This window comes from Coptis chinensis, chromosome 4 (genome assembly GCF_015680905.1).
Source record: "Coptis chinensis isolate HL-2020 chromosome 4, ASM1568090v1, whole genome shotgun sequence".
Classification (NCBI taxonomy): domain Eukaryota; kingdom Viridiplantae; phylum Streptophyta; class Magnoliopsida; order Ranunculales; family Ranunculaceae; genus Coptis; species Coptis chinensis.
In genome coordinates this window covers 95,841,642-95,862,116 of record NC_141459.1, presented here as the reverse complement: position 1 = coordinate 95,862,116, position 20,475 = coordinate 95,841,642, and the positions used below count along the sequence as shown (strand labels likewise).

At 37.5% G+C, this 20,475-nt stretch overlaps 2 protein-coding genes across 2 annotated transcripts; both read right to left on the bottom strand.

Annotated features, from left to right (window-relative positions):
* Positions 1–6,660: 6,660 nt before the first annotated feature.
* LOC147505903 (PR5-like receptor kinase) lies at positions 6,661–7,014 on the bottom strand. Its single transcript, XM_086605645.1, has one exon. It carries the CDS (start codon positions 7,012–7,014, stop codon positions 6,661–6,663), a length of 354 nt encoding a protein of 117 aa, XP_086461771.1.
* A 4,728-nt stretch (positions 7,015–11,742) lies between these two features.
* Positions 11,743–19,992, bottom strand: LOC147505902 (uncharacterized). The gene is made up of 3 exons (XM_086558302.1): positions 19,039–19,992; positions 12,677–13,649; positions 11,743–12,417 (listed from the first exon to the last, which is right to left on the bottom strand). The coding sequence occupies exons 2-3, from the start codon at positions 12,913–12,915 to the stop codon at positions 11,775–11,777; spliced, it is 882 nt and encodes a 293-aa protein (XP_086414428.1). The 5' UTR covers positions 12,916–13,649; positions 19,039–19,992; the 3' UTR covers positions 11,743–11,774.
* Positions 19,993–20,475: the final 483 nt, after the last annotated feature.

The following is a 20,475-nucleotide window of genomic DNA, read 5'->3' as shown; positions in this document are numbered from 1 at the left end:
TATATATCTCTGAACATATCGTGATATTTATATATCTTTCTCTGAAATCTGGATAGATATTGACAAATATCGCGATATATCACGATATTTTGTACTATTTTTTTGATTTAAAACTAAAACTTTTATTAAACCAAACGATATTTACATATGCCCAGAGCATCATAGAAAACATGCATATTTACAAACATTGGAGCTTTACGCCACCATACAGACGAAAAAGGTGGAAGGAAAGACAAGTCTCCAGTAGGGCCAGTTGAGAACTGTACATTTGATTGCCCTAACACGCGGAAGTTCTTTACTTGAGCAGCAGCATATGAAGCTAGATCGTTTGCAGAACAATTTGCTTCTCTATAACACCAACTTAAGTTTACTTCTTGGAAGTTATGCAGCACTAGCTTAATCTAAGTAACGATTCTAGATAATAACCAATTACAATTTACCTTTTCATCTGTCAAAACCTTAAACAACAATTGGGAATCTGTCTCTACTTCGACCTTCATATATCCTGTTGTTTTCAAAATTTGAAGTCCATATAAAAGAGCAAGGAATCCTGCTTCATTGTTGGTTGCATAAAATATAGGAATAGCTGCTCCCATTATAAATTTACCTGTTGAATCCCTTAGAATACATCCTCCACCCGCATATCCTAGATTTCCAATAGAAGCCCCATCAGTATTCAGTTTAACAAATCCGTCCTTGGGTGGGAACCATTTAACATAAACCAAAATTTTATCTCTGTGAATTTGGCGGGACATGACTTCATGAACTAGCTGTATATGTTTCGAAGCTCTGTTGATGTATCGAACTGGATGAGGACATTTACCTTTAAACCTTGTGTCATTTCTTGCCATCCAAATATCCCACAAGACCCCAACAAAGTAGCAACACTGCTCATCGCCATTTTGCATTGTCCTGATATCCTTTATTAAGCACGCGAACTGTTCCTTAAAGCTGACACCATTCATATTCCTCTGATCAATAAGTCCGCTCAAATTTGTTTCGCACCAAATAGCTCTAGAGAAAGAACACTAAAAAAAACATGAAACTGTGTTTCAGGAAATCTCTGACACAGGGTGCATTCCGGATAGACATGAAAATGATGAGATGCCAATAAATCTGCCGTTGGGATGACACCTTGCAAGCATTTCCATACAAAAAATCTTTGTTTAAACGAGACTTTCATCTTCCAAACATGTTTGTATATATTGTTATCTTGAACCGCTGTATTTGTTTCATTAATCAACTGAATGCATCCATTGTATGCAGACTTCACCGAATATTCTCCATTCCCCCCCCCCCCATTTCCAAATCAAAGTATCCTCCTCATTTGGTGTAATAGGCATAGAAACAATTCTATCCACATATTCTACATGCCAAAATTCATTCAACCTATCCCAATCCCAGGTATTGGTATCCATGTCAATGAAATCAGAAACAAGGTGAAAAGGACAGTCAGGTGGTTTCCCATTAAGTTCCTGCAAATCTTCAGAATGTGGAATCCATTTTTCTTCCTATGCCTTAATAGAAGTACCAATCCCAAGCTTCCAAACCGATCCAAAGATTAATAATGCTTAGGTGTTTTTGCAAATCCTTTTCCATTCATGATGAAGTAGGTTTAACTTCCGCCTTAAAAAACTGGAATTGTGAAAGTACCTCTGTTTCATTTGATGAGCCCATAATGATGTTGGATTCAGTAAATCCCATCCTTTCTTTGCCAGTAAAACATAATTTTGTAATTGCAGTTCCTCTATACCCAGCCCTCCATTATTCTTTGACATGCATGCTAATCGCCAAGGGAAATAATGAAGCTTCCTTGTTGATGGTGTATGTCCACATAGAAAAGATCTTCTGATAATATCCATTCTATCCATTATCTGTGCAGGTAAAATAGAACATGACATGGCATGAGTTGGCAGTGAAGATAAAACTGAATTAACCAAAGTGAGTCGGCCTGCCTTAGATAAACAATTTGCTTTCCATCCTGCAAGCTTTCTTTGAAATCTTTCCAGTAAAGGACTGAACTTCTGAACTCTACCCTTCCCAGTTAAATTAGGTACTCCCAAGTACATTGGCATGACAGAAGTAGAAGGCATACTGAAACATCTTCGCAGAAAGTAAACAAACCTCCGATGCAGTTTTGGGTGATGAATAATTTGAGACTTGGTTCTGTTGATAGTCTGGCCTGACACTCTGCAATACTCCTTTAACAAATTGTTCAATTGATGCTGCTCATCCAATCCACACTTACCCAGCACTAAAAGATCATCGGCATACATTAAATGAGACACTAGCTGACAATATCTCCCCAATTTGCAACCATGAATGAGACCCTCTCTGTTAAGTTTCAAGAAATTCAATCATAAAAGCTTTGAACACAATATAAAAAAGATAGGAGAAAGGGAATCACCACCTTGTCTTAACCCTCTCGAAGGCTTAAAGAAACCATGTGCAACACCATTTAGTAGCACCGAGTAAGAAACATTCTGAACACAAAACATTATCTTGTTAATCCAGTCAACAGGAAACTCAAACTTAGTAAGCATCAATCTTAGAAAACTTCATTCGATTTTATCATAAGCTTTCTACATATCAATCTTTAAAGCAAAATATTTTGCTTTCCTATTCCCATGTCCTCTTATCTTGTTATAAAACTCATTTGCAAGCAAAACATTGTCATGAATACTTCTCTTGGGTAAAAAGGCAGTCTGAAAAGGACCAATAAGTCTCTGAATGATAGGCCTCAATTTGTTTACAATAATCTTCGAGATAATTTTATAAACAACATTAGTCAAACTGATTGGTCGAAAATGTTCCAGGAGTAATTAAGGCAATGAAGGAATGATTGAGCTGTAGGGAGAAAGAACCTTAAAGGAAAAAAGACTTGACTGTCGCACATACTTGATCACCCACCAAATGCCAGAAATGCTGAAAAAAGAAGGCCTGATAACCATCTGGTCCTGGAGATTTAAAGGGCTTCATATACTTCAAAGTAGCCACAATCTCATCATTATCAACTCCCCTTAACAATCTTAATTTTTCACCTTCATCAAGACTTAGCGCTTGAACATTGAAAATCTGCGACATAAGATCAGGTTCTGAAGTAGTCATTGTATCCTCAAAAAATTCCATGGGCCTATCACCAATCTGTCTCCTTTTAGTTAAAATTCCACCATTTCGATCTCTGATTGAGTGTATATAATTTCTTTCTCTTCGACAGTTTACCATATTATGGTAGAATCGAGTATTCTGCTCTCTAAATTGGAACCAATCTAGACAAGCTTTCTGCCCCTAATGATTTGCTTGTTGCACAAGGATATCATTATGTTCCAGTATCAAGTCATTCTGTACCAGAAATAACTCTTCTGTCACAGTTGCATTCTCTATTAAACTTTGAATCTCACTCAGTCTCTGTTTGACAACCTCCAACTTATGTTCAACCTCACCAAACACATGTTTATTCCACCATCTTAAGTTTTTCTGGCAATTTTGAAGCTTCTTACATAAAACAAAAGAAGGAGAACCACGCAACTCATGCTGAAAAGCATCTTGTATTTGCTCCTGACATCCTCCATGTTGCGCCCACATTATTTCAAACCTAAAAGGTCGTCGGACATTTACCCTGTCTTGAATCAACTTTAAAATCAAGAACTTATGATCAGAACTGGTGGCCAACTCATGCAGAACTCTACAATAAGAGAATCTTGAACGCCAAACTTCATTTGCCATCATTCTATCAATTCGTTCCCAAATTCTGTGACGACCATTCTGCCTATTCGTCCAGGTGTAAATACTGCCAACAAACCCCAAATCCAACAACTCACAATCATCAATCATATCCAAGAAAGTCCTAACTTTGGAATAATTAAAATGTTTTCCCCCACACTTTTCTTCTGGACATGTTATTTCATTAAAATCTCCCATGAGCAACCATGATTCATCATTTGTCGGTTTAAACATAGCAAGAACAGGCCACTGTAATCTCCGAATGAAAGACTTTGAGTTGCCATAGACACAGGACAAAAGGAAACATTCGTTTACTCCATTCACTTTTATAGAGAGTTTACAGTAAATGAACCAGGACTCGGACATAATAACTTCGACCACCACACTTCTGTCCCATAAGATCCACAAACCACCAGACAAACCTTGGCTTGGTACTACAAAAGACTCAAAATCCCCTAATCTTTTAATTAAACTGACTCCTTTATTTACAGAACACTTAGTTTCCATAACAAACATAAATATAAGCCTAACATCCTTGATTTTCTTTTTCAGCTCCTCCATCATCGAAGGTCGGCCACTCCCTCAACAATTCCAAGATAACAGACTCATGGATTCCTTAGGGTCTGCTTACGGTCAGAACCCTTCACCGACTGATTTTTTTTTTTTTTTTTTTTTTCCTTTTCCAGCTGAAGTCTTTTGCAGTATGTTAGGATGAACAGCAGCCACCTCATGGTCATCATGAACAGGAGTTTTTCGTCTAGCCTTTCGATCTTCCGCAAAGAAACTTTCCACCATTTCATTGAACTTTTCCTTGTCTTGTTTCATCAATTATTTGCCTGCTACCCCTTGCGATATTTCCTGCCTTTTAAAAGAGTACACCTCCTCATGGACAGTATTGTTTTGACCAAATATGATCAGAACACTAAGTAATGATGAAAGAGGTGAATAACGTAGAAGAGTAGTGAGAAAAGTGATGGTGATTGAATGAATGATGAGATGTAGACCTTTCGGTTGCCTACGTACCCAAATTATCGATGGGATCAAGTCTCAAGAACGTAGTTCTGTATGAAAAATAGTTTTGTATTTATATAGGTAGAGTAGAGTGTCATTGTAGCTCAAGTATTCTTGTATCTTAAGTGAATGTGATTGAATATAATTCTCAACCGATAATTATCTCTTTGATAAGAAAGCGAATCACGGACATAAATTAACGTACATCGGTGGCAAGTCATGTGACTAAGGTTCACCTTAGACACATGAGTTAATAGGCATGTACATTGATCCATGGTATTGCAAATTGGGCTTTAGCTCTGTTGATTAAAGCGAATAAAGTGGAGACTCCTACCAATGGACGTTTGCCACATAGGTGGGGGTCGAAACAAGTATGATCTTGTAACTGCGACAAATCAATAAAGTGGAGATTCTTAGGATCACTAGAAATCTGGGCGAATCCTGGCGGGCATTCCAGTTCAGTCAAGGGATGAAAATTCTGGAAAGCCATTTGAGTTGAAAACCCCATCTGTCCAGGGTTGTGCGCTTCCACAGTTAGAGGTAACTGATCTTGTGCAGTTTGCCATTCATGGTCATTGCTTAGACCAACAGTAGCATTCAGTTGAGATGATGAAATATCAATGATCATGGGTCCTTTTGTTGGTTCAGCATTTGTATTCATTAGCTTCGAATTCACAGAAGAATCACCCACATTTGTAATCAGAGGAAGAAGTGGTTGGTTAAGATCAGTACCAAACAATAGAGAGAACCCAAATACAAAGTGGTCTCCAATGGGTTTTGGAACAACCCGAGTTTTGGACGAGTAAAACTGAAACCGTTGTCCTCCTGGTGAAACTCTAACTTCATTCCCATGACCTTCTTCTGTTACATTACAAGCTGCGATATGATGCCCTATAAAGCCACACTTAAAGCAGAAAACTGACAGATACTCAAAGACAAAAGAAATCCAGTCAACCCCATTAATGGAATCCGGTAGAAGAAAGCCTAGGGGAATCGGGTCGTGAACATCAAGCAACACTTTAACTCGCACACAACTAGGTTGTATTTCAATCTTAGGATAAATCTCCAAAAAATTTAGATTAGACATGTCAAAATAACCAAATTCAACCAGGTTGCCCTCAATAATCTCCTTATCCAAATAAACATCAGGATAGTTATTTAAATGCATCTATCCACACATAAAACTTTGAGAAATTCAACTCCTTAGTTTCATAAAATTCCATCCATGGAATGATCTGAAAAATGTGCTGAGCTACAATCCAAGGCTGCCCCAGCATAAGTGCAGCCGCCTGTTCCTGAGACTCCATCCTAATTTGAAATATTTCACCTTTATTAAAAACCATGTCTTCTATCTTAAAAGGGTACCATGCTTTTTCAAGTGCTGATTTGATTGTGCTCAGATTCACCCTTCCATCCAGAACTCGACCAAACAAAGTCATCTTATTGTAATTGCTAAATAGTTTAGTTGCAATGATGTTTCCCTTCCAAATAATCTATGGTTCAAAATTGGTTACAATATTTAATACTCGTCATTGTCATGTCCAGCCCTAGCAGCCAGTTCTTGAAGATATGAATTGATATTTGCATGTACGAACTACGACGAAGAAATTATATCTTAAGATTATATAGGACGCAAATCAGAACAATTTAATAAGGACATTCACGGACATTACCTAATGACATACAATTCACTCCAAATTAGTTCCGAGCATTGGGATCCTAGTTATATTATATGTTTTGTGCTTAATTCACAATAAGATATACTGGAGAGGAGTAGAGACAACTTTCTTTCATTTAGTTTTCATTTTACAAACGTTCGATACTCAAGCTCAGACTGCTCACTCTAAACAAACTTGAGTTTCCACTGTTTACTTTCAGAAAGAAAAATAGGATAGCTAGTGATTGTGTAAGAGACAATTGAAGAAACTAATCATAGGGCGGCCCACTAATGCTTGTGGAAGTGGAACTACCTCCCCGCTTGCCTCGGTTTGAGGAGACGCTGTACGGATAAAGTGGATCCTTAGGTGGCTGAAGCTTTACGAGCCCCTTAAGAACCTGCACCACATGGCCCATTGGTGGTCTGTCATTTGGTCGATGCTGAGTACACCATAATGCAACTGTACACAGTATCTTTGCCTGGTTTCTGTCCTTGTCCTCGATGCCGCATTCCCCCATAAGTTCGTCCAGTTTTTCTTTCTTGAACTTATCCCAAACTAGTGCAGGAAACCATTCTTGGTCTTCAACATTCCTCTTCCATTCTAAAAGATCAAAAAGCACCATACCATAGCTATAAATATCACTTTTGGAAGTGACGGGGATTTGGCTGAACATTTCCGGGGCAGCATACTTGCGGGTTCCTCTAAATGTGACTAGGGAGATATGACTAGCGTCCCTTTTCGAAATCTTAGCAAGTCCAAAATCTGCGAGCTTAGGAGAAAATTTCGAGTCAAGGAGCACATTGGCAGGCTTTACATCATAATGAATTATTTCATCCTCGCAACCCTCATGCAAATAAGAGAGCCCCCTTGCTGTCCCAATTGCAATATCATACAATTCCTTCCACTGTAAACCGTAGTCTTTATAACACCCCGTGTTTTTTTTATACGTATTTTTCTATTTAATTAATTAATTTAATTGTTTATTTAAAATTAGGTCGGGATTGGACTTCGGGATATGTGGGCTTGGTTTTGGGCCGGAGTTGGGTGTTGGGTTTGGGTTTGGACCCAAGTATATAAACACATTGTTCAGGAGAATAGGGTTTTGAAGATAATAAAAAATATAAAAATGGGGAGAGATAAAATTTGGATTCTTTGGAGGATGGGAGTATGACGGGTTCGGACGACGAGGATTCGTCGGGGTTTTAATACAAGTGAGTAGATTTTATCTTTCATCGACTACTAAAACTATGATTTTCGGCCCGTTTGAAAACTATGATTTTCGCCTGCTTGAATTTACGGATTTACTGTCCAAGCTATATAAAACACAGTTTACGATAGAGGTGGGCAATGGGCCGGGTCGGGCTAGCCCGGCCCTAAACATTTAAAGCCCTTCGGATATTAGTGGTCGGCCCTTTAAAGTCTTTATAGGGCGATTGGGCGGATCACAAGTCTAAACCTCAAGCCTCGACCACGACCCAGCCCTTTAAGGGGCTTTAGTGGTCGGGCTTTAGGGCAGGGCCTATATATTTTTTTTTTTACTACATCAGTTTTAAAATTCATTTATATTACAAAATGTACAATAATCTACAAACTCAAAGTCCAACCAATCTAGCAATAATCTGTATAAGTCCAAAAATTTAAAATGCACATCCACAATCTAATGAACTGAAGACATCGAGAGTTCGAATTTGTTCTTCCTTGTACTCAAAACCTCACTAAAATTACATTTAACATTAAAATACATAGACAAATAATTATATTATCATTTTAAAGGAAGAAGTAATAGATATAAAGAAGAAACATAATAGTTTTGGTTAAAGGGTCATGGAAGTTGTTAAACTATTTGTAATATCATAAATTATTTCTATAATAGATTCAAACAAATATAATATTACCTTTCTTCTAATTTAAAAGTGATTCAAGCTTTGTATATGGAAATGAAAATATTGGCTTTTGAACAAGTGATGGAGAAAGGTTTGAGATTACAAATGTCATTTTTCGACAAAGGGTGTTTTTGGTTTCTATGTTACAAATGTCCGTCCTCAGTATTTTTGCTTTAATGGTGTGGAAGGAAACCTTTAGTTTTAGACTTGGCTTGGATGTGAATAAAAATATAATTTATAAGAAATAAGTGAGAAAAGAAATTAAGAATAATAAGTTATGGACTTTGACTTGATGATCAAAGGAATAAAGTCTTATTTTTATTAGGCTAGTGCTCATTGTTCTTCATGGTCGCTAAGTTGACAAGTTTTTGTTATATAAAACAAGTTATTGGAAGTACCCTTGGGTGTAAGTGATAAATTACAAAGGACAATGTTATTTTTAATTGAAAATATTTAACAAAGAGTTGGACAATTATGGTATGTGTATTTATAGTGAAAGTATGAAAGGGCGGTTAGGGCTTGGTTAGTGGTCGGCCCTATGTTTTAGAATCTTAGCCCAGCCACGCTTCTAGAAGCATTAGTTTTACTAAGCCCTACTACTAAACTATGTGAGGGCTTTAGTTGTGAGGGCTTTATAGGGCTTTAGGGTCTGGTCGGGTCGGGGCGGGTTAGGGTCGTTATTAGGGCCAAATTCCCACCCTAGTTTTACGATATAAACCGTAGAGTGAGCAGGTTTATTTTTCTTATTTTTTTCATTATATATAAGACGGTTTACTTAACCGTCGTTTTTCATGTTCCTTTCGTCTCTTCAAAGATTATTCTTATGGTTAGTATTGAAAACTTGTTAGATTACAGGACTGTCCAAAGACTCGTAGGTGGTTATTAATGGAGGCGTGAGCCCCAAACCTCATCCTCTGGCCTATAAATGTTAGAATGGTAATACTGTGATACTGTGATGGTGTTGGGTTTTTGTATGTTTTGAACCGCGATTTGGTATGGTGGGTTGGGAGTTTGATGAATGGTGGTAGTGGGGTGATGGTGGACTGGAGATTGGGTGTTGTGTGAAGCTTTGAACCTGTGTTAATGGCGGTCGAGATCTGATTTTGGGGAGTGATCTCGACAGTTCATAAAAGTGTGTGGTGTGTTCATTAAAGGTTGTTGATTTTCGATGAGGAATGAAACTGATGTGATGAGGAAGTGAGGGGTGGTGGCCAGAAAATTTTGGTGGCTGCTGGTGGTGGTAGCTAGGGAAGAAGATGAACAGTACCAAGCCGCTTTGGGCCTTGGGCCAAAACCTTTTGGTTTTGTTTGGGCCCGGATTCTATTTTAAGTTGTTGGGCCGAAATGTTTAAGTGTTTTGTTTGGGCCCGGATTCTATTTTAAGTTGTTGGGCCGAAATGTTTAAGTGTTTTGTCTTGGGCCGATTTCTTTTAGTGGCTAGGCCGAAATTTCAATGGTGGTTGGGCCGAAATTTCAGTTTTTAGTTTTAGGGTCGGTTTCAGTTCAATTTTGGACCGAACCAATTTAACCATTTTTGGGCGTTTCTAATATTGATTGGGGCAGTCCCATTGGACTTAAAATAGATCTACTTGGGTCTTTCAACTTTTAGACTTTCGGGTTCTAAGGTTTGGGTTTGGCCAGTTGGGTCCGAATCATTACCTTAGTCATGAGCCCATGAGCCATGCACATTGACCTTGGCCATGAACCATGGCTATGACCCTGAACCTGTTGAATATAGAAATGACAGTTTGACTTTGACCATGATGGTTGACTTTGACCAGAGTTGACTGTTGACTAGGGACTTTGACCAGTTGACCCAATTTGACTTTTTAACTCGGATTATGATTTGGGTTATTAAGATAGGTCTAGGGCTATTAACATACTTGACTTTAGGCTAAGACCTCTATATATACGTGTGTATGTGTATTAACTACTATGTGATTTTGCAGTATTTTATGATATGCAACGTTATGACACTAAGACATCCCTGAAATTAATAACGCGTAAACTAAAATACATGAATCAAGATACTCATTCGTTCTCTGAAATGATATATAAAATAAAGTACAATAATGCGTAAACAAAATTTACCGCACCCTTTAGAACTCTCCACACCTCAAGTTTTGAATTGAATTTATGATCGATGAAGTCATATGTTAGGTGGGCATTTATTGAATGTGCCATAAATGGCCGTTAGTGTTATATAATGGTATTCATTGAATGTGCCATGAATGACCCGGGTATTCATGAATGTGCCATGAATGACCCGATTGCGTTGGAACGCCCTAAAGAGGAACTAAGGTATTCGCCTTGGGTTAGTTAGTTGTATTCCTTGAGTGTATGCGGGAATGTAGGATTGGGTATTCCTTGAATGTGGCAGAATGACCCGGGGCATTCATTGAATGTGCCATGAATGACCCGTTAGTGATATGATAGGTGTTCCTTGAATGTGTGGGGAATGACCTAAGGTATTCATTGAATGTGCCATGAATGACCGAGTTTTTTGTGCCCAAAGAGGTCGTGAAATATGTGTATGAAAGCCCGAGGAGATGGCTATGAGATTGTGGTATTCGGTGGGAGAGAGGCACACAGAAATGTGTGATTTGGCAAATGTGTGGAGTGCAAATCGTGGAGTAGGTACTAAAGGGTGGGTGTATAAGAAAAGTAATTGATTAATTGATAAGAGAAATTGATTTGATTATGCGAGTGTATTTGGGCTTGCATTGGAATACCTATAGGATATCTACACATATTATATAAAATTGCTAACTTTTTTTTGCAGGAGGGTAAGACTTAATAATATTTTTGTGCAGGGACGCGGTCTTACCCTTAGGCAGCAGTGGATATCGGTAAGTTCTACTGAAATGATTTAGATATTAAAACGAGTGAATTGAATGAGTTAATATAATGTAAGTTTTGCTTGGAAAGAAACTATGCCAGTTGAAATGACGGAACTACCTGTCTTCCAAGCTGATAATGATTAAGTTATGGGAAAATATAAAGTGATTGTTTGGATAATTAAAGTATGATAATGTTTATATGTGGTTAGTCTACTCATACCAGCAAATTCCATTTTGCTGACCTATGTTTGCTTTGTTTTGGCAACGTGGGTGTATTCTTGGGAACATAGGTGGAAGGCAGTGGAACCATGGCGTGTGATTTGGATTCTCGCCTGGAGCAGTCTGGGAGTTTAGTTTATTAGGTCTGATCTTTTGGAAGGATGTAATAACGTATGTTACATTTTTATATGACATGAGAATACGATGTTGGAAATTGTTATTCTTAAAGTTTGTTTATGTTTGTATTGGGATGGAAGAAAGTTTTTAATAAAGTGATAGTTGAGGAATTTGGAGATTTTTGTTGTTAAGTTGATCATGTTGTGATGTGGGTTAGGTTTTGACATGTGTTGTATCCACCCCGTCATAGCCTGGGTTTTTAGACAATTGAACCAAGTGATGTTTGAGATATTTATATTTCAAATATTCATTTTTTTTATTGTTTAGAAATTCGGGCTGTGACAGTCTTCCTGGCTTAAAATCATATCCAAAGATTTTTTCTCCGTGTATTCACAGACTAGTGCTTTTATGTTGTCCTCAAAGCAATACCCATAAAGTCTAACTAAGTTTCGGTGTAGAGTACTACTCATTGTTCCCACTTCAGCCATGAATGTGTTGACATCGGTTGCAATATTTATTAGTCTTTTAACAGCAACTTGCACACCACCAGGTAGTTCACCTTGAAAGACATCTCCATATGCGCCAGAACCTATCGGAATAGTGAAGTTTTTTGTTAAGTGTGTGAGATCCTCATTAGAATACTGTTTTAGACCGACCATGTTTGTTTTCTTTCTATCCAATTGGCCTAGTGGCATTTCAATTCGAGATGAACTTCCATATGCCCCTTCTTTCAAAGCATTAAGAACTTCGAGAGTTTCAACCCGTACCTCTTCAAGCTTATCCTTACCATACCAATTGAAATCACGATCGCTTCTCAGTTCATTTAGTACTTTTTGTATTCCAACCACAACGCGTTTTTTGGTGCTAGCTCCTTCTATATCCTCTTGAGAGTCCACTGAAAATAGTATTGAACCAGATGCTCTTTGGGGTGAACCCTCCGATATCTCAAAAGAGCTCCCACGCAGGCTGAAAATCAAAGAGTTAACTTTGTATGTAATTCATAAACGTAGTAAGAAATATAAATAGTTTTATGAATATAATATACATGCAATTTTATTAATATCAGATAGCTTGAGCAGTGGTATCAATTTTCCTTAAAAAAAAAAAAAAAAAGTGGGATTCCTATGGTGAAATAAACAAACTTCAATGCGATCATGCTCAATGGAAAAAACTGACGTTATCATCCGCCGCTTAATATAAATATCTCAAAGAAAGTGAAACGTACCTTCTGTCATCACATCCTTGATCATAAAAAGGAAAAGGATTGGTCGGAGCCTGAGGTAGTTGTATTTCACCCTTGAGCATCTTCACCACAGTGCTCATGTTAGGTCTGCCTAGGGGATTATACTGAGTACACAATAATGCAACTACAGATAATCTCTGCTTTTGCCTTATCCTTCTCCTCAATGCCACACTCAATAAAAATACGTTCAAATTCCCCTTTCTCCAAATGAGCTCCAACATCCCCTGGAAACCAACCAGGGCCCGCAGAGTTTCTTTTCCTTCTTAAAATTTCGAATAACATCATCCCAAAACTGTAAACATCACTTTTGGAAGTTACATTGTATCCCTTACCAACCTCGGGGGCTGCAAAACCGTGGGCCCCTCTGAAGCCGGACTGTTCGACAAAACTCGAACTCCTGTAGCGAGAAGTAGCCAATTCAAAGCCTGTAATCTTCGCAGAAAGGTTTGAGTTAATGAGCACATTGTCGGGCTTCAGGTCATAGTGAATTATTTGCGGTTGGCAACTCTCATGCAAATAGGAGAGCCCATTTGCTATCTCAATAGCAATATTGAATAACTCCACCCATTCTATACTAAGGTGATTGTCGAACAAAATCTTATCCAATGGCCCATTTTCGATATACTCATAAACAAGTGCTTTCATGTTTTCATCATCATAGCAAAACCCGTATAGTTTAACTACATTTCGATGATGTGCATTGCCCAATATTGCCACTTCACTCATGAATTCCTTTTCCGTGAAAACGCCCGTATGCACTTTAACGGCTACTTCCACACCGTTAGACATTTGTCCTTTGTAGATGTCTCCGAAACCACCAGAACCTATCATAGTATTGAAATTTGATGTAATTATCTTGAGCTCCTCAGGTGAAAACATTCGTGGGTTTTCCATCCTTCTAGGTGGTACAATGTTGCTTTGAGAAGCAATCCAACCAAGAGTATGGAGTAGTGAACTGAATGACGACAAGGACGATTTATAAGAAAACAGAAGGAAAAAGTGAGAATGATCAGGTAAACTTAATATAAACTTCAATTTATTAACTTGTTCTGAAGGTGGTAGTGCATATGTTTGGTATGAATTAGTAGTTTTCTATTCAACGACGCAGTTACCCATGTTTTGTTGGTATACGGCTCAGATTTGGATAAACCACATGGTTAAGTTTTTTGTTTCCTATTCTAAATAGGATTCTAATTTGATACCCACGACCTCTATAAATATGAGACCGATTTATGGGATATGTCATGCTCAAGTTTGGATGCTCAAATTAGTTAAGTTCAATTTGTGAGAGTATAGATTTGTGAGCTTCAATTTGTGAGAGAGAGTTTGTGAATTCTTCGGGATTTGTTTGTGAGTGATTGTACTCTATTTGTTTATCTCTTGATTAATAAAGTTCTCCTCTTTTGCTTGGTGGATTAGGCTAACGCCAAACCACGTAAATCTCGTCTCCACTTCTATTGGTTATTCGCTTTGTATTGGTAAGTATTTAATTGATTTATTTTTGTCGATTTCTATCACCACATTCAATCTTCTTTGTCCAATTGTCACGCTTCCAAGATTCGTTTATGTAACAAATTGGTATCGTGAGCCAAGGTTCTACCTAGGGCTTCTTTTGTTAGTTTATTGATTGTTTTGTGGTGTATGAAAGTTTGAAAGTATGACGGCGGATCCTCCATCGAAAGTACTACTTCTATGGCGTCTAAGGAGAAATCACCGCATGCGACTTTGAATATTAACCATGCAAGGATTGATGTGGAGAAATTGATGGATCTAACAATTTTAGTATGTGGCGTTGTGAAGTTATAGATGCACTATGCCAACAAGACTTGGATGATATGTTAGGCGAAAAACCATCGGATATAGAGGAAGTGTTTGGGCTAAGAAAAATAGGCGAAGCTTGTGGTATTATAAGATCGTGTTTGGCTAGGGATGTGAAGTACATTGTTCTCAAATGAGACTTCGCCAAGAAAATCTGGAGAACCCTTGAAGAGAAGTACTTAGATAAGACAATAGAAGATCGTGGTCTTTAAGAAATCAAAGTTATGCGATATGAGAAAGAAAGAAGGTGTTTCATTGTCCCAAAGATATGAACGAAGTTTAACAAGTTACTTACCAACTTGTTGAACATGAAGAAGAAACGAAGGATGAATTGAAGACAAAGCTTTCCATTTGTTGAGATCTCTTCCCAAGAAGGAGTATGGGCATATAAAAACCACCATTATGTTCGGAAAGAAAGCTTTGAACTATTCTGAGGTGCAGTCTGCGTTGACAAATTGAGATATGATGAACAACAATGAAAATGAGTCAAGAAAGTCGATGAGCACTGCTTTTGTGGTAAGAAGGAGGTCTAATGACCAAACTCAGTGGTGGAAGAAGTAAATCTCATTCCAAGTCAAGAGGGGACTAAATCTAGCTTTGTGATGAGTGTGCTTTTTGTCATGAGGTTGGACATTGGAAAAGGACTATAAGAAGTTGAAACACAAGCAGAAAGATACTGAGTAGAAACAGTCCAATGTCAACATTGCTCAAGGAGGTAATGATTCTAATAGTTCAAATTTCTCTTTTCCTGTTACATCAAGTATTTGTTTCATTGATTCCAGTCATTGGATTTTGGATACGGATGCTACCTATCATGTTTGTCATGTAAGGGAGTGGTTTACAAGTTTCAAGGAGCTTGAAAGTGGTGATGTGTTGATGGGGAATGATCAACCCTGTGCATTATGGGGATGGGCAATATTTGTCTCAAGATGTATGATGAAATGGTTAAGGAAATAAAGGACGATCGATATGTTTCCACTTTGAAAAATAATCTTATCTCTATTGGTACTTTAGAAGCTAAGGGCTACAAGATAGTCATTGACAATGGTGCTCTAAAGATAGTTTCTGGAGCAATGGTTATCATGAAGGGCATACGTCAGATATAACTTGTACTATTTGAAAGGTGGTACAGTTAGTGGAGAAGTAGCTGTTACTGAGCATTCATAGGCAGTTGCTAAGGAGGCCACCAGATTATGGCATATGCATCTTGCACATGTAGGTGAGAAGTACATGCAAACATTAATAAAACAAGGACTGTTGAAAGGTGCTAAGACCTGTAAGTTGGATTTTTGTGAGCATTGTGTTCTGGGCAAGCAAGCGAGGGGTAAATTTTGGCACCGCTTATCCATAAATGCGCGTGGAACCCTTGATTATGTTCATTCGGATGTTTGGGGTCCTTCTAGGAATGCATCTCTTGGAGGGAACAAACATTATTATGTGACCTTTGTTGATGATTACTCTAGGCATTTGTGGGTATATACCATGAGAAACAAGGATGAAGTCCTAGATATCTTTGTAAAGTGGAAGAAGTTGATTGAAACTCATATTGGCAGAAAGATCAAAAGACTCCAAATTGATAATGGTGGTGAATATACGAGTGATCCATTCTTGCAAGTATGTCAGAATGAGGGAATGGAGAGACACTTCACAGTGAAAGGTACGCCGCAACAGAATGGGGTAGCTGAGCACATGAATCGTACTCTAATGGAGAAAGTGCGGTGTATGTTGTCCATTGCTGGATTGGGCAAAGCATTTTGGGCTGGGACTGTGAGTTATACATGCTACATTGTTAACAGGTTGCCTTCGGCTGCAATTGGAGGTAAGACTCCTATGGAGGTTTGTCCGTAAACCTACTCGGGATTATGATTCCCTCGCGGTGTGTTTGGGTGTCCTGCTTACTTTCATGTCAAAGATGGTAAGTTGGATCCTAGAGCAAAGAAAGCTATCTTTGTGGGTCTGAAAAGTGGAGTTAAAGGTTATAAGCTATGGGATCCGAAAGATAAGAAATTTGTTTTGAGTAGAGATGTAACATTTGATGAGGCTTCTATGTTGAAGTCTACTGACTCTCAGCAGGTGGAGAGTATGGTCAAAGAGGTATTGCAACAGGTGGAGATTGATGCATCTTCACCTAGTCCAGATGGTTCTGTATCTAGTAGATTGGCAACCATGGGTAGTCAATCAGTTGATGTTCCAATTGAAGACACAGAAATAGTAAATACAGGTGATGGAACAAATGATGATGCATAGGATATGGCTCCATTAGAGGAGCAGATGAATGTTGGTCCTTTGGCTCCAGTTCATGAGCTTATTGCAACTGGTAAATCTAAGAGGAATGTTCCCCCATTGTATTGGCTAAACGATTATGTTACCTATGCATTCCTTGTTATTGAAAGTCTTAATGAAGATGTTCCTTCCTCATATTATGGAGCAATCCAGTGCTCCAAGTCAGAAAGGTGGAAGACAGCTATGGATGAGGAGATGCAATCTCTTTATAAGAATAATACCTGGGTGCTTGTAAAGTTATCTAAGGATATAAGAAGGCGATTGGCAGGAAATGGGTGTTTGAATTGAAAGAAGGATCTCTAAGTGATGAGTTACGTTACAAGGCAAGATGGGTAGCTAAAGGCTACATTTCGGAGGGAGGGATTGACTATAATGTGGTGTTTTCTCTCGGTTGTGAAGCACTCCATACGCATCCTTTTGGCCTTGGTAGCTTAGTATGATTTGGAGCTAGCCCAGCTCAATGTAAAAATTGCTTTTTTACATGGTGATTTAGAAAAGGAGATCTATATGACTCAGCCAAGTGGGTTTAAAGTTGCAGGAAAAGAGGATTTGGTGTGCAAACTGAAAAAATTGCTATATGGTTTGATGTATGCAATGGTGTGTACTAGGCCAGACATTTCACAAGTTGTTAGTGTTGTTAGTAGATATATGCATAATCCTGGGAAGAAACAGCGCAAAGTCGTGAAATGGATTCTACTGCATACACTTGGTATGCGTAGATGTTGGTTTGATGTTTGAGAGGGATACTAGTAAGCTTTGTGTGGGTTATGTGGACTCTGACTATGCAGGTGATTTGGATAAGCGCCGGTCCACTACTAGGTATGTATTTACTTTAGCTAGTGCTCCGGTAAGTTGGAGGTCTATTTTGCGATCTCTGATTGCATTGTCTATAACAGGCGAGAATATATAGCGGTGATCGAGGCTATGAAAGAGGCTATTTGGTTGCAGGGTTTGTTAGATGACTTGGGTATTGTGCAGGGTCAGCTCGAGATTCACTGTGATAGCATGAGTGCTATATATTTGGCCAAGAACCAAGTTCATCATGCCTGTATAAAGCACATTGATGTGCGTTTTCACTTTGTCAGAGAAATTTTAGAGGAGAGTGATATCTTACTCACTAAGATAGACACCAAGGAGAACCCAGCTGATATGTTAACCAAAGTGGTTTATGGAATCAAGTTTCAACATTGTTTGAATTTGATTTATATCCTTCATTTGAGATGATTTGGCTCTTGAGGGCATTGGTGAACTACGATCAGTTTGATCCTTTAACAAGGGTACGTAGGTAGCCACTATGTGGTACAGTCGTGTTTGGTCTTTCGGGACATTTGTGCATTGAATAGGGGATTTGCTATTCGGTTGATCGGCTCATATTTGGATAAATTTTCACCGAGGTGGAGAATTGTTGGTATACGGCTCAGATTTGGATAAACCACACGGTTAAGGTTTTGGTTTCCTATTCTAAATAGGATTCCAATTTGATACCCACGACCTCTATAAATACGAGACCGGTTTGTGGGATTTGTCATGCTCAAGTTTGGATGCTCAAATTAGTTAAGTTCAATTTGTGAGAGTATAGATTTGTGAGCTTCAATGTGAGAGAGAGTTTGTGAATTCTTCGGGATTCGTTTGTGAGTGATTGTACTCTATTTGTTTATCTCTTGATTAGTAAAGTTTTCATATTTTGCTTGGTGGATTAGGCTAATGCCAAACCACGTAAATCTCGTCTCCACTTCTATTGGTTATTCGCTTTGTATTGGTAAGTATTTTAATTGATTTGTTTTTGTCGATTTCTATCACCACATTCAATCTTCTTTGTCCAATTGTCACACTTCCGCATTCGTTTACGTAACATATTTAACTTATAAAATTTGATTTGAAATGGTTATTCTAAAAAAAATAAAAATAATAAAAATAATAAAAATAAAAATAAAAATACTTTATAAGATTTGATCGATTAGTGTTAATATATATGTATTTCTTTGCACATAAATATAGTCACACAATTTTGTAAATAGCCATCCTTTCTCTCCCTTTTTTCTCTTTCTTTTTACATCGTTTTAACACAAAAGTTAGCTCGAAAACAATGAACCAAAGCAAAGAGCTCCAATGACAAAAGTCAAAATTGTGAGCATTAGAAGTGACAAAACTCCTAAGCTCCATCCAAATATGAACTTGCATCTAAATCCTATGATAGGAATTTCATTAAACACCCTAAAACTAGGCTTGTAGTATGTACTTACTTAGCTTTGCTGAAACTCTTGCACGTCGACAAGGGAATATATCTTCGATCTTCTTCTTTTGTACTTAAATTTAATCCGATCAGCTACTTTTCAGACTTTCAGTACAGTATGCTCCCATTTCTTTGCACAAGTAAAAGTAAAAGACAATATTTCTCCTTATCACAATAATACACAACTAAATTCATAATAAATAGCAAATGATGAAAGCCTGGATACTAGTCAAACCAGATTGATTTATCTTGAAGTTGTTAACCAGTGTTGATGTGAGTTTAATATAATAATGTTCAAAGCTAACTGGGGATGGCAATGGGCGTTGAAGATTTTATTATAAATATATAAAATAAATCGACCAGCAGCTCATTTTGTAATGGCAATTGGCGCATGTTGCAATTGTTTTTTTTATACGATTAACATTGTTCATTCAGGAAGGAGTACTATTTAATTAATACAACTTGGATTGGTGTAAAATTATTGCGTGTTTACAATCACATCTCATGGTGAACATTGACTACCCCTTTCACATGGTTTCATACATATTTTCATTATTTTTTTCGTACATCTCAATTAGTAGAGTACACCATAATTAATATGGACATTTAAATTAGATCAGTGTTTTTTCTACCATGAAATATTCTTGATAAAATATTTAAAAAAATTATTCAATGCTTTTAAGAAGGGCTACTTCGTAATTTCAAATTTTACTACCATTTATGCCCTTAAAATTAAATAGTACCTTAAGGATATATGTGTAAATTCAGATGGAAAATCAACTACACGCCACTATTCACCACTATTCAATTGTTCGCGACTTTCCATTCACATTAATTGCCAAATTATTACTTTTTATACCGAAATTAAATGCAAGAAACCAGCCGTCTCTTTTCTTCTTCTCTCTCCCAAATCTCCCCTAATTTGCTCTCCCTTATGAAAACTTAAACTGAAAACCACAAAAAAAAAAAACATACATGATTGTCTCTCTACTGCCGATTATTATTAGAAGTAAAGCGAAAAAAAAAATATCGGTTTCAAAAGGTAACATATTTCTCTTTTATTTGATTACTTGATTTCGATATCGATATCGATATTGATTTAAACCTGCATCTCTTCGTCCTCTTGGTTCATGTTTTTTTTTAATCAAGACTGGGTATGAATAAAAATGAAAAATGGGTAAAGTTGTCGTTGTAACAAATACAACTTCTGGTGCATAACTCATTTAAGCCCTTTGCAGACCAGAAAAATGAATGGGGAATAGATTGAGCTATAGTAACTTCTAGGCCTTATGAAATGGCTTGTTGATGTCTGTGTAATTAGTTCTTAGTCATTCAGTTTCAGTTGTTTGCACAAAACTCTATGGGATAAATTAATAAATACTTATTTATATAACTGAATGGACAATGAATGAGAATTCTTATATAACCTATCATTATGACTTATGAG